This window comes from Rutidosis leptorrhynchoides, chromosome 10, assembly GCF_046630445.1.
Source record: "Rutidosis leptorrhynchoides isolate AG116_Rl617_1_P2 chromosome 10, CSIRO_AGI_Rlap_v1, whole genome shotgun sequence".
NCBI classification, from domain to species: Eukaryota; Viridiplantae; Streptophyta; class Magnoliopsida; order Asterales; family Asteraceae; genus Rutidosis; species Rutidosis leptorrhynchoides.
Window position 1 is genome coordinate 232,084,473 of NC_092342.1, and position 14,677 is coordinate 232,099,149.

General features: G+C 32.3%; 1 protein-coding gene and 1 non-coding gene across 3 annotated transcripts; one reads left to right on the forward strand and one right to left on the reverse strand.

Moving 5' to 3' along the window:
- The first annotated feature begins 384 nt into the window (after positions 1-384).
- LOC139871647 (uncharacterized) lies at positions 385-2,455 on the forward strand. Of its 2 annotated transcripts, XM_071859367.1 has the most exons (4): positions 385-632; positions 834-1,175; positions 1,405-1,594; positions 1,693-2,455. In XM_071859367.1, the coding sequence occupies exons 2-4, from the start codon at positions 834-836 to the stop codon at positions 2,292-2,294; spliced, it is 1,134 nt and encodes a 377-aa protein (XP_071715468.1). In that variant the 5' UTR covers positions 385-632; the 3' UTR covers positions 2,295-2,455. The 2 variants fall into 2 exon arrangements, with proteins under 2 accessions (XP_071715468.1, XP_071715467.1); XM_071859366.1 differs by having other exon boundaries at positions 385-1,175.
- Positions 2,456-13,800: 11,345 nt separating this feature from the next.
- Positions 13,801-13,906, reverse strand: LOC139873699 (small nucleolar RNA R71). Its single transcript, XR_011767426.1, has one exon. It is a non-coding gene; the product is annotated as a small nucleolar RNA R71 (small nucleolar RNA).
- Between the last annotated feature and the right edge of the window lie 771 nt (positions 13,907-14,677).

Sequence of the window (14,677 nt, forward strand, 5' to 3'; positions counted from 1 at the left end):
CATTTATTTATATATATTATTATGTATCTGTATGATTTGATTTTGATTAGGGTTTTGAGTGTTTGATATAGAAGGACGAATATGCCCTCACATGCATGGCACATGTGAGGGGTTAACCATCAAATTTTGACTGCAGTTAGGTTGGGGTACCAGCTACGATAATTAAACAAAACTGAGGTACCAACTACGCAAAAAAGAAAGTTTAGGTATTATGATGCAAATGCGAACAAACCACAGGTACCAACAGCGTAATTTTTTCAACTGGATAATCTTGCCACGTCATCCTATTTTTTTTTTTTCTCCACGTAAGCACACCTCTCAAAATTCACACCAACTCTTTGTATAAAAACCTCTCAACGGACTCAGTTTTCAACCACCCCAAAATTTACAAAACTTAAAAAGAAAAACAAAAAACCGACGACTTTTCAACACCACAACCGCCGGCAGCCATAACCTCACCGGAAAATGAATATTCCGGCAACTAAATTCTATTCATCTAAACGTCTTCCTAATGTTCAAGTACCTGTTCATCGCCGTCACATTCTTCATGAAAAACATTAAAACAAGTTTTCTATTTCGCATTTAAAAAGTTATCCGTTTCTTATAAATATAACTAACCTAGATTAAAAAAGGTATCAATTTTGCTTTCCGTGATTCGAACACGTAACCTAATTATTTCAGTTATCTGTTGCATTTAATTGCTTCATTATATAATTTATGTACAACCTGAGATTTTTCTGTACACATTTAGTGATCAACTGATCGCATTATTATCAAATCAAAGTGATATAAATACTTATACATATAGTAAAGCTACAGCTATGCCTTTCCAGATGAAGATTCAACCGATTGATATTCAGACTTTTGAAGAATCGGTTAATTTTGAGTCTCCAGCGACAGTTAAACCGGTTTTAAAATCTCGATTGAAGAGACTCTTTGATCGGAAGAATAATTCTGAGAAAACATACAGTGAAGTGAAAGATGTTGAACTCGAACCGAGTTCTGTATGTTTGGCTAAAATGGTTCAAAATTTTATAGAAGATGCAGTTCCTGAAAAGCCGAAATGCGGTCGTACTCGTTGCAATTGTTTTAATGGTAACATTAATGATATTTCTGATGACGAATTCGATCTCTCTACTGCTGGATTCTTCGGTTATTCAACCGAAACTCTAAAGGTATATTACTAAATTACACATTCTAAAGATGAACTAGAATCTAATTAAACTAAGGCCCCGTTTGGTTTACTGAATCTGCCGAATTGAAATTGAATTTACACCTGACGCGTGTCTAAATTCAATTTCAATTTCGCCAAAATCCCATCAGAATCCTATCGGATAGGATTCTGTGAGTCAAACGGGGCTTAAATCTCGTAATTTTAAAAGGAAAATTGAATTGATTATGTAGAGTTTGACGCCTTGTTCGAGTATCACTCAACGAAATCTGTTAGCAGACACCGCCAAAATCATCGAGAAAAACAAAATCTGTAAACGGAAAGATGAATTGAGGAAACTTGTTGCTGAAGGATTAGTATTATTCGGTCACGATGCATCAATTTGTAAATCTCATTGGGAGAAAACATCATCCTATCCAGCAGGTACTAATTTTATATTTTAAGTTTTTAATTTTTATTTAATTTCAATTTTAATATTTATATTATTAATTTTGTGTGTTTTTTTTTAATTTTAATAATAGGTGAATATGAATATATAGATGTTATCAGTGAAGAACGAGATAGGATAATAATTGATATAGATTTTAGATCTGAGTTTGAAATAGCTCGACCTATGGGAAACTATAAAGCAATCCTTCAATCGTTACCGTACATTTTCGTCGGTGAAGCCGATCGTTTGCAACAGATTATTTCGATTGTTTCTGAAGCAGCGACACTGAGCTTGAAGAAGAAAGGAATGCATGTTCCTCCATGGCGGAAATTTGATTACATGAAATCTAAATGGCTGTCGTCACACATCCGTATACCGTCGCCGTTGACGGTGATACTACCTCCATTTCCGTCGCCGATGCCACCGACTCCACCGCCAACACCTGACGGAACCGCAGTACCGAAACAAGTTTTTTCTGAAGAGGCGGTTGAGTCGGAAACGAGGTCGTTGGAGTCGAGTCAAGGTAAAGGAGGTGATGCGACTGGTGAATTGTTGGAGATTAAGTCCGATGACGGTTTTGAGACGTCGGCGGTGGGGACGTGGCAGCCGCCGGCGATCAAACCGAGGAATGTAGAGAGAGGAAGTAAATTAGTGGTTACCGGATTAGCTTCTCTTTTCAGAGAGAAAGCATGATGGAATAAACAATTTTGGATCTTTATTTTTCTTAGTTTACTCATTTTCTAACGAGTAAAAACGACGATATTTTATATAGTTTTAGTCCTTGTTGAGCTCGTATATAAGTTGTAAAATGTTATAATAAAATAGTAAATATAATATTTCATTCATAGTTTTAAAACATGAAAAATATTCAAACGACGCTGGGTTTGTATATAACTCTCTCTCCGTCCCACCACAAGTGTTCACATTTTTATTTTGGGATGTCTCAGTTCAAGTGTCCACTTTGTGTTTCAACCAATGAGAAGAGGTTATTCTGGAGAGAAGATTTCTGATTGGTTGAGAATGAAGTTAGTGGGATTTCCTAAAACTGTGTGCAAAAAGTAAGTGGACACTTGTAGTGGGACGGAGGTAGTTAGGGGTGTTCATAATATCCGAATACGAATCCGTAATCCGAAAAATCCGAAAATCCGATCCGAAAATATCCGAAAAATCGGATATCCGAATTTTCGGATATTCGATTTTTCGGATTCGAGTTTCGGATAGAACTTTTCAAAATTTTCGGATATTCGAATATCCGAAATTAAATACACTTTATTAATATTATACTATATAACTTTTAGTTAATTTATAAATTAATAATTAATGGTCTGTAAAAGAGTGAGAGTTCAAATAACTTCTTTTCAAAACCCCTAAATCTAAAACACTCTAATCCTCTCTGTATCTCATCTCATCTTTATTCTACATCTTTAATTCTCTACGCATCGATTCAGATCTAAAACTCTCTTTGAGATAACGATATACAAAGAGTGATGTTATATTTTGTAATCTTAGAGATCAGTTTTGGATATATATCTCAGTTTTGCTTGAGATACCTGAAATCTCCAGTTTTTATTTGATTTCATCTCAAAATCCTCAAGTCCACTGGATATTTCATCTCAGATCGGGTACTCTTTATTGGATGTGTTGTACTCCGTAATTCTTTATTTATGAACATTTGGATTGGATAATTTTGAAAACAAATAATTAGGTGCATCAGGACCATTAGACCCATCATAAATTCCAACAAAAACTCATCCATGTTTCTTTGAAACAACTACTTATATTCGTTCAAAAAGCATATGCAAGTTTTGAGTATGGTTACTTTTGTATATATATTTTTGTTCCATGTTTTATACATACAGATAAGATATACTTCAGTTTTCATTTCAACTTAAAAAATAGTTTCGGATATTTGGATAATCCGATATCCGAATCCGAAATTTCGGATATCCGAAAACCGGATATCCGAAATTTCGGATTCGGATATCGGATGACCAAATCCACTATCCGAATTTTCGGATATCCGGTTTTGAACACCCTAGTACAAATTTTGTTGCTGTTCAAAAAAAAAAAAATTAACGAGGGTTGAGGTGTCCGCTTTCAGGCATAAATCGTTTGCAATAATATTATTAATTAAATATTATTTTAATAATTTATTATTACAATATGCGTATCACTATTGATTTAAAAATAAAGCTTTCATTTTAATTACTTTACGTGACATTTGGGATTAAGTAGGGACTAAAAAGGAAAAAAAATGGCTTGAAAGTTAACTTTAAAAAAAAAAAAAAAAAGATTTTTTTTTTGTGATATTCTAAATTACTGTAATTGTATTAACTTAAATTAAAATTTATTGATCTAAATGAATAATACTTCTGTAATAGCTAGAACTAGTTGGGCGACCTGACTTTGCGCCGGTTCTTCACCCTTGATTAACATTAATTACATAGATAATTATTGAGAAAGTAATTATTTATCAATTTTTTTCGTTTTGTCGAAGAAGGACCAAAAATAGTTATGTGATTGATTTGTAATAAGCGTGAAAGTAAATATTCATCATTCTTTGTTTTACTTTTCGTTTTGTCGAGAGAAAAGATCCAAATGTTCAATCAATAAAGTGAGACGTACATCAACGATTGGTACAAACTACTTTTCGTTTTGTCGAGAGAAAAGATCCAAATGTTCAATCAATAAAGTGAGACGTACATCAATGATTGGTACAAACTATTTATATATTAATATATATGTGTATATATATATATATATATATATATATATATATATATATATATATATATATATATATATAATAACATTAGAACAGTTATTAAAAAATGAGGTACGTAGTTAATTTATAATAAGAAAAAAAGTTAAACAATAATAAAGTGAAAAATTATGTGATTGATTTAATGATGATGATGATGATGATGATGATGATGATGATGATGAATAGTTAGTAGATAGTAGTGGGCGATTTATAATGAATGAGAAGTTTTATGGGTAAATTATGAAATGTGAAAAGTTTGAGGTAAGTTTGTAATAGCTATGAAATTAACTTTTATAGAGAATGTGGTTGAGTTATAAGAATTAAAAAGTTTGAGGCAAGTTTGTAAAGGTTCTAAAATTTCCTATTTACTTGGCCTTTACCATTTAGATATATAGATATAACTAGATGGAGGTCCGGAGTAGCCCACTCCACTGAGCCCGATAATCGGGATGAAAAAACGTAAAATAAAAAAAAAAACACTAAAAGACGAAATAGGTGATGTCGTAATGACATCACCCGAGTACTATTCATTGTTGTTGGCTAATATACTTATTGTAAATGTAAATGTAAATGTAAATGGGACAAAAATCTTTGAAAAGAAAGAAAAAGAAAGAAAAAAAAAAAAGCTATTTGCTTTTGTCATGAAGATAATTTTGTTATGATATAATAATACAGAAAATGTATGAACTATTAATATTAATATTGTTATGCATCTAACATTATACTTTTACCCTAAACTAATGTAACTTGTACTAAAAGCATTGAAGTTGAAGTTGCACTCTACAATACATTTATATGAAGTACAGTATTTCTTTCTTTACTCTCTTTACATTCTACTTTTTCATAGTATAAGTAGTTTGTAGTAAGATTAAGTCACTAATATTTATATTATATTACACTAGCTTAATGCCCACGAATTTGCGGGACTTTTTATGAGACTAATTAAGAATAAATTTGAAACTCCATAAACTAATATTGATATTATTTGAATGGTTGCGAATTAACAGACGAAATCATATAATAAAGTTGTATAGCTTTTGACAAAATCAAAACAAACTCAACCATAAACGAAGTGCTTACTCACATTTCCTTTTCTAAGTATGATGCATATTTTAATTTAACATACTGCAGTAGTTGATGCATAAACTATATAACGGACTTTCAGTTGATACATAATAGCGTGGAACCAAAACTATACAAGGGACTTCCCCTTCACTACAACTAACATATTAATGATTAAAAACATGTAGTAAACACGGCATAGGTAACTGCTTCCGTATGGTCACTCAGTGTCGTTATTTTTTTTCTTTCATCAGCTACTGACTTCATCTTTATATGCTATCTACTAAATGAATGTATATGCATTATAGCATGGATGTAGTTGTTACCTGTTATTTTGTTGGAAACCATTGTCTTTTTTCTTATTGCTATCCCAACATGTTGTTTCTTTTATCATTTCAAGAAAATAGCATACATTATCACGCTTAATGATCCCATTAACGATTCGTGTCAGAGCTCCACAAATAAGATCACAAGTATAATCTACATTTTTAACACATTATTTTTCTTAAAAAGGAAACTAATTGTAGGCTAGCAAACTATAGGGAAGGTAGATTATTCAAGTTCATACCTTAAAAAAGATTTAGAAAGAGATTTGATATCCTAGACAGATGGACCAGTATTGTACGACATAGTCGAAAGTATATTGATATGGTAATGCATACTCTTTTGACTCGCTATTTATATAGTATAATGGAATAGACTATAAAAAGGATATGGTTGAATACTTTGTAACCAAGAGGAATATTTAACCCATTCAGAAGTTTAGAAAGATTAGTTGATGGTTTTGTTGTATATAAAACTAAGTATTAGTAAAGCGCAAATAGAAGGATGACGACCTTTTTCAGACATCAGCAAAGTACTTCTCGTCAGAATCAAGATTACCTTCCCTCATCAGGAAAGGATGGTCGTGTAGTATTTGCCCCTCGTTAGAATAATGAGCGACAAAGCGGCCTTTCAAGAAGAAACCCACCAAAATCTGGAACCGACACGAAATCAAACTTACTCATATTAGTAATTGTTGCCTCGAAATCATCCCACTTTTCCCCTGTTTTTGCATCAATTGTACCTTTATTTAAAGCTTACAAAGCCTTCTATTATCTAAAATTGGAAACTAAAAGTAAATTCTGATTTATGTTCTTTACCAAACTGATAGACAGATGCTCAAAAGAACAGAACATTCGTGTTTCTAAAATATACAGGACTACTTTATTTGATACTTATCCATTAATTAAATTGTATTAAAACAATACCAGAGAACAAAGAGGATATGTTGACAGTTGCAGGTGGACCAGCAAATACATAGAGCAACTAAAACAAAAGACATCATCAAAACAAACAACTTCGGCAAACAACAAAGGCGTTAAAGCAACTAATATTCCACAGAAGACAAAAGTAAAACTTACGATCAACAATCTTTGCTGAAACCTGAAAAAAAGCTAGCCACGAAAGAAAAAAAAAAACAAAAACAAAAGACAACGTCATATTCCAAAAAGAAGACCAAAAATACAGAGGAAATGATTACACGACCATCCTGAGGCAATGGTGAAAAACATAGATAAATTAAAAACAAACAAAAAAACTACTGATTTTTATATACATCTTTAACGTTTCAATGTGCATTAAGAAAATTTGTGGTTGATCAACATTATATCCTTGATCTCGGACTCCATAAGTTTATAACCCATTCACAGCTTTTAATTATTCAATCTTCAACAGTAATTATACAACTATTGTATGTGTGGATCATTTCTTAAGACTGCTTCAATCCATGAAATTATTCTTCGGTGGCTTTTCGGCAATCACCTCCAAAACTCATAAGAAAGATATATAAATATATGTAAAAGATTTAAGCATTATAATTTACAGTTGTAAAGATTTAGAGTAGGCAAGTTCAAAAGAGTCATTAACCATACTTCTCTTATTTCAACAACTTTACTCTTGAAATGGATCAAAATTTATTACTCGAATGGGTCTTATTCAGTAGAAGCTTAAAATGAGTCCATCTATAGTCGCGCATAGCTGGAATGTAAATTATAATGCTTAAATCTTTTACATATATTTCTACTCGAGATTTAGAGCAGGTAAGTTCAAATGAGTTGAACCATATTACTCACGTCAAGATGTAAACAACATTTCAAAACATATTCGAAGGAATTATTCGAGTTTTGATCCTAGATTCGACATTGGTCACGCACGTTGCTACAATTACCTCTACTTAGAATAACAATTATAAGAAGTTACCACTACAAAAATCAAAACATACCTTAAGTGGTGCATATGTAGGAGCAAATTTCCCGCTTCTATCGATGCTCAGTTTCATTCATGTAGTAACAGAGAACATACTATTGATGACACTATCCTGAAATTTGCATGAAAGAAACTAAACTTTATTCGCGAATAATAAAAAAGAGATTTAATTCCAATTGTCAAAACAATAGAATTCACATGTATGTTAAAAGTAACATAGAGAACTCTATAAAACCCTAAATTTCTCAACATTATATCGTTTAACTTAAGAATATGTTAGCAAACATAAAACATAACAAAAAAAGCTACATGAAAGGACCAATACACACAAGAGAGGAAAAATGACCAATTATTCATTCAGCTAAGACATGACCCGGACAAATAAAACCCCCTGCAAATTAGTAACACATAAGAACATTTCCAAATCCACATCGACCTTGCTTGACTTCGTGAACATCCAAGCATACACCTCGAACTGAACTTTAATTAAACAAATCATTAGACGCTGAACTGAAATTATACACAAAATATATAATATGTTCATTGATAGACCCAATATATTTTCTTTATAAAAGCAAATACCTGACAAAATAAAGATGATGGTGATCATGAAAATCAAATGATTCAATGGTTGCCATTATTCCTGTCAGCCATTATGATTGTTTCAATTGTTTCAAATGTATCGTCAGGACATGTAGCCATTATTCCTGTCGGCCATTATGATATAGGACTACATATACAATATAAACTTTAGACATTACTTTAAGTATACAATATAATATAAACTTTAGACATTACTTTAAGAAGTACATCAACCTTATAATCTGAACAACATAGTAAGTACACAAATTAGATCATGACAGTGAAAAAAAAATAATTAAGTAGAACCAAAAATACAACTTATTCCATAATTTAATTTCGGTTTAACTATTTTAAATGCAATATATTGATGTCATAAAATCAAACAACGAATTAAATTTAATATACACAAATATATACTCAGAACTATCAAGTCAGATATAGAACCCTAAAAAAATTTGATACTAAAGTAATAACGTAATTGATTTATCATTAACCTAATTGATACTAGAGTAGCGGACTATATCATTAACCTAAAGCAGAAGACTATATCATTAACCTACTAACCCGTAAACGTTCTTAACTACTGAATTTTTGGATTGATTTGTGAAGCTTGCAACTGGAGAAGCAGTGGATTGAAACGACGGTTTGCAATTTATAGTATGCGATTTACATCATGAATTGATTTTCGATCGTGAAGATTGACGTGCGTTTTTACATGTACAAAGGTCTCTTGCTTCTTTCCTTTTTTGCTTCTAAATCAAAGCAATTGTTGTAGAAATTCCCTAAATAAATCGATGGATTGTTGATGAATCCGTTTGATTTTTTGTTACTGGATTTAGGGTGGTTTTGGGGTTTGCATCCTCAAATGCAAAATTTAGTTTTTTTTACCTTGAATGTGAAGATAAAAGTCGATTTCCCTAATTTGTGAAAATAGTCCGCCCAAATTCCAGTTGTTTTAGTAATCAAACAATTAATGGAGATAATTATGATGTCATTAGGAAGTTTAAGGAAAATAAATGGTTTAAATTAGTTTTGAAATATTAAATGAAAGGCTAGGATTAGTTGTTATTAGTTTAGATGACCTATTTTTGATTTTGTTATTATATATAAAAAGAGAAAAGAGATTCTACATGGGTGGGTGTCGACATCCCGTTTGACCCCCGTCAGTGACTCCTAATCGTCGTTAAAAAAGAACTAACATTTATATTTTTTTAGGTAAGCGAGTAAACACTCCTATGAACGAAGACAATGACTCCCCTATATAAGGTAAAATCTCGGGTAATCAAGCCTCCCGAACGCGAGACCTAGTACCGGGTGAATTGCGCATTATACGCACCCCTAGTCACACTCCCTTTATATTTATGTTATCTATATTTTATTTAGTTCACTGATATTTATATCTATGTTACCTAAAGTCGATTTATGATTACCTACATTTATTTATAACTAATTATTATTTATTTCATGCATACTAATATTTACTTTTAAATTAATTGTTTATGCATAAAATATTTATTGGTATGTTTATTAACCATATTTTTTTCCCTAAAAGATAAGGTCTCAAAGTGTAGTTAGTGAAGATTGAACTTGAGTCTCCTTTTAAGATTTCCAAGCCTCCGATCATTATTCCACCTCTTCAATTTTCATCAATCATTATTTTTATTTAAACTTTGTATTTATACTATACGAGATTTTCATCAATCATTATTTTTATTTAAACTTTGTATTTATACTATACGTATTTATACTACACATATTTATACTAAATGTTTTTAGTAAACATATTTATACCAATTATAAATCTTTTATAATATTTATACTAATTATAAATCTTTCATAAAAATTCTTTTTGAATACAACGAGTACATAACCGTCATTAAGGTTAATTAACACATCACAACGATTATATTTTTCAATATAAATCAAACAACTCTTTGTCTCCATCTTGACACATCGATCTTTTTCTTTCTCGAATTATTACTTTGAAAGAGTTTCATAAAAATGATTCACCGTGTTTTGATTTTATTATTGTATTGAACATGTTGTCCATCATCCCTATTGTTAGTTTACACTTGAATGAATTTTAGTTTTTATCTAGGGTTTTATTACTTGTAATTATACTATGCCTCTGTTACTAGCTATCTGTTTATATAAGTTGATCATGATTTATGTTCTTTTTCTTTCTTTATTTGATCATAGAAAATGTCAAACTTGAAAAGGCGTAAAGTTGCTCTATTAGAATCAAGTGGAAAGAACTACCTGTAGTGGGTTATGAATTCCAAAAAACATGTTAATGGATATTTTAGAAACCTTAAATGAAAATAACAATTGTTCTGAAAAGGAAAAAACAATAACATGTATTTGTCTTTGCAGGCATATTGACGAGTCCTTATAATTTAAAAACTATATGATCGAAGATCCCAGTGTAATATAAAAATAGCTCAAAGATAGATATGATATTAAATATTAAGAAACAATGGTGATCCATGAAGAAAAAATGTGAAGATGTTAGTGGATGCTCTTATTAGAATCATACGTTTTTTTATTAATAATTTGTTATCATGGATCATTGGTCTAGTATTTTTTGAATTCTTAAATTTATTATCTATCTCTACAATGAATTCATAAAAATAAAAGGAAATGAAATTGAATCTTTTGAATAACCTGATTTAAGTAAATATGAGAGACTTAAATGATCTGAATCTTCTAATATGTCTACCTTATTTTGTGTCACTCTTAATAAATGATTTAGACTATAACATATTTATGTATTAGGTGTTATCATTTATGTAATTTTGATTGTAATTTGTTTGCATATAATATATTTTGATATTTTGTTGAAATATTTACTCATTATTTACATATCTTATCTGAAGTTTTAATATGAATCCTGCTGGAATTCAACATTAAGTATATGGTGGAGATTGTATTACATACAATGGTACTACATATACTATACTCCAATCTAAAAAATATTTTATTGATTTAAAACCGACAGATGAGACTATACATACTATATCAGAGTCCTGTAGACTTGATAAAAGGAAAGGAAAATACAAAATTCGTATTATCAAATGGTACAAAGTTTTTTATTAATGATACCTTATATTCTCCCATGTCAAATAGATTTGTTAAGCTTCTCTGACATATACCGAAATGGATATGATTATGAATCATTGACAACAAAAAATGAGTGATATTTAAGTATCACGGACAAGATTCATGTAATTGATAAACTATCATGACTTTATTCTGGAACACATTATACACATATAAGTGTACCTAAAGTAAATGTGATTGTTAATGAAAAGTTAAGTCATTATGTAGTGATCAATTTGTGGCATGAGAGATTAAGCCGCACAGGATCCATAATGATAAAAATAATAATTGAAAATAAACATGGACATCCATTGAATGATCGAAAGATCAATCTTGATGCAGTTTTTCCTTGTACATCACGATCTGTTGGAAAATTTATAAAAGGATCATCACCTCTTTAGGTTGAAAAAGAATCACCAATGTTTCTCGAAAGAACTCAAGGTGATATATATGGACTAAATCATCCACCTTGTTGACCATTTAGATATTTCATGATTCAAATATACGCATCTAGTAGATGGTCTCATGTTTGTATATTATCTAATCAAAATGTGACATGTGCAAACTTTCTTGCTCAAATTATTATATTGAGAGTACATTTGTCTGATTATATTAATAAAAATTGTAAAATTAGATAATGCAGGTGAGTTTACATCTCAAACATTTAAAGATATTTGCTTGTCTATTGGAGTGTTGTTGAACATCTTATTGCTCATTAGCATACATAAAATGGTTTAGCTGGATCGTTAATTAAACGCTTGCACGTAATAGTTAGGCCATTGATAATGAGAACAAAACTCTCTGTGTATATATGGGGTCATGTAATTTTGCATGTTGCATCATTGAGTCACATTAAACCCAATCGTCAACGAAAGTATTGAAACACATCACGTCTCTCGGATATGGTAAACCCGGTATTCTATTATGCTTAAGAAAGTTTAGACCTTTGTGGAATGTTAATATGTCACCCAACCGAGTCTCTTAATTGAATGAGCCGTCTGAACGTGTATGCCTGTAGTCAGACTGCACGGGCGTCGGGGGTAAGGGACGTTGCTGTCTATTCAGAATCTTCAAGCCTATCGCATTACCCAGTGACATGTCTTACGACAGGGGCGTTTTGGACCAGTGTAATGAATATAAGGTCCCTACCTATTCATGAGCCAGCATTCCATAATCCCGGTAGAATAACTGATGAACTCATAGTATGCACTTGCTTTAACCTCATCTGAATTACGAATTTTATTGCATTTACTTTATCTGTCTAAACTAGAAAAACCCAAAAATTAGGTAACCACTACTCCTCTTTATAATTATCTTAGGCTTTAAATATAGGTTCAATTCTACTGATATCTTAAAAATACGACCCTAGGTCATACTTCCCTTACTCATAATAAGGAGTAGTACGATTTAGGCCCCGCTAAATATAAATTTAAAACTGTACCCCCCTCTTGGTGACTGATTCTGACATATTGCGACCTAACGACACCGCACAAATAAAATCGTCCGTTTCGGTCATATCAAGAGGGAAGCTAGTTTTTGGCACCGCTGCCGGGCAACTGGTATCAGGCAATACTGCTTTGATCAAACTCAATCACAAGCATTTAGTGGTGTCTAAGAAAGACTATTATACACGGACTTGGTTGTTGGATTTTCTAAACAGTCTCCAATTATATTGGAACCAAAGGATCCTGCCTCTCCGTAGTCGGCCTGGCCACTTGGTTTGTTGAATAGTTTATACAAGCTCTGTTATCGAAATACTAGGGAATCAGTAGCAAGAACCAAAAACATATCTAAACTTAGGATAATTAGATTACCTTATAATTAGATTAGATTACCTTAGACTACCTTAGATTAAGGCTACCTTAGACTACTCTAGATTACTTTAGATTACCTTAGATTGCTTAGATTACATTTAGGAACTTAGCTTATCTATTAAAAATCTAAAAACAAAACGGCGTACCCAGTGTATGACCCAAACCCGGTCTAGACCAGGGCAGTTGTTTTTCGTACCTGATCCAGACACAATAATCTCTAAAGCACGCAAGGAAGAACGAATCAGAAATCAAATGGCATTACGCGTTACTTTAGCGAAAAACACCAAACCCTCAATTGAAGGTCGAGGAGGACCGATCAGATTCCCATAGATTCAAGGACACTCGTTCGAGTTAAAACATCACATTATACAGCTCATCCAAAATGACTGTCAATTTCATGGACTACCGAATGACGATCCTAATTCTCACCTTGATAAATTCATATCTCTTTCGAACTCTTACAAACAGCCAGGGATAGGACAAGATATAGTCCAACTATACTTGTTCCCCTATTCTCTCACTCATCATGCACAAACATGGTTTGAAGGATTGGAAAAAGATTCCATCACGTCATGGATGGAGATGGCTACTAAATTCCTAACCAAATATTTCCCTCCTTCTAAACAAACCAAACTCAAGAATGACATCATTAACTTTAAACAAAGTTATAATGAATATCTTTACACTGCATGGGAGCGATTCAAAACTCTGCCGAAGAAATGCCCTAATCACCAGTTAGAACGGTCAGCTCAAATCAGCACCTTCTACAATGGTCTTACGGTAAATCATAGGATGGCGATCGATGCAGCAGCTAAAGGAAATCTGATGAACCAAACCGCAGATGAAGCATGTGAATTGCTCGAGAACATGATAATGCATCATCATGACTGAAACAGTGGTGAAACAACTTCATCATATGCCCCACTCTTTGCACTTAACAATCAAATGGAGGCCATCAAATCCCTCACAGATAACATGGAATCTCTCTCCAAACAACTTGAAGAATTGAAGACGCAGCCGCAGCAGGTTAACCAGGCTCAGGCATGGGTTAATTATACCAACCCGCAACCCACTGAAGAATATCAAGTTGAGTACGAGAACTCTGACGGTTCAGTCTGTTACGTTCAATACCCAGCTCGTCAATCAAATCCCGGATTCGATCAACAACCTAGGATTAACCAATTTCAAAGAAACAACCAGCCTTTTTGCTATCGCTACCCACCTTATCCACTCCAACAATATCAATTGACCTATGATCAACCACTTCCACTCACTGGTCCACCAGCTGAGGGAAATTCCCCAACCACCCAAATTACAAAAGTAACCAATCCCACTCTCGGAGCTGATGATCAGTTGACTCAGTTCATTCAAGGACAACAACAGCTAAATCAGAGAACTGCATCCAGACAAGACCAGACAGAGATACTAATGAGAAATCAATTGGCTTTGCTCAAAAGTCTAGAGACACAGCTCGGACAACTATCACAATGCCTTGAAACCCGACCACA

What these genes read in the sequence shown, in the direction of transcription:
- LOC139871647 (XM_071859366.1), top strand. Translation starts at nt 822, where the DNA reads ATGCCTTTCCAGATGAAGATTCAACCGATTGATATTCAGACTTTTGAA. An exon ending in ATTCAACCGAAACTCTAAAG is followed by an intron (nt 1,176 to 1,404) that starts GTATATTACTAA and finishes TTGATTATGTAG; the next exon opens with AGTTTGACGCCTTGTTCGAG. An exon ending in AACATCATCCTATCCAGCAG is followed by an intron (nt 1,595 to 1,692) that starts GTACTAATTTTA and finishes TTTTAATAATAG; the next exon opens with GTGAATATGAATATATAGAT.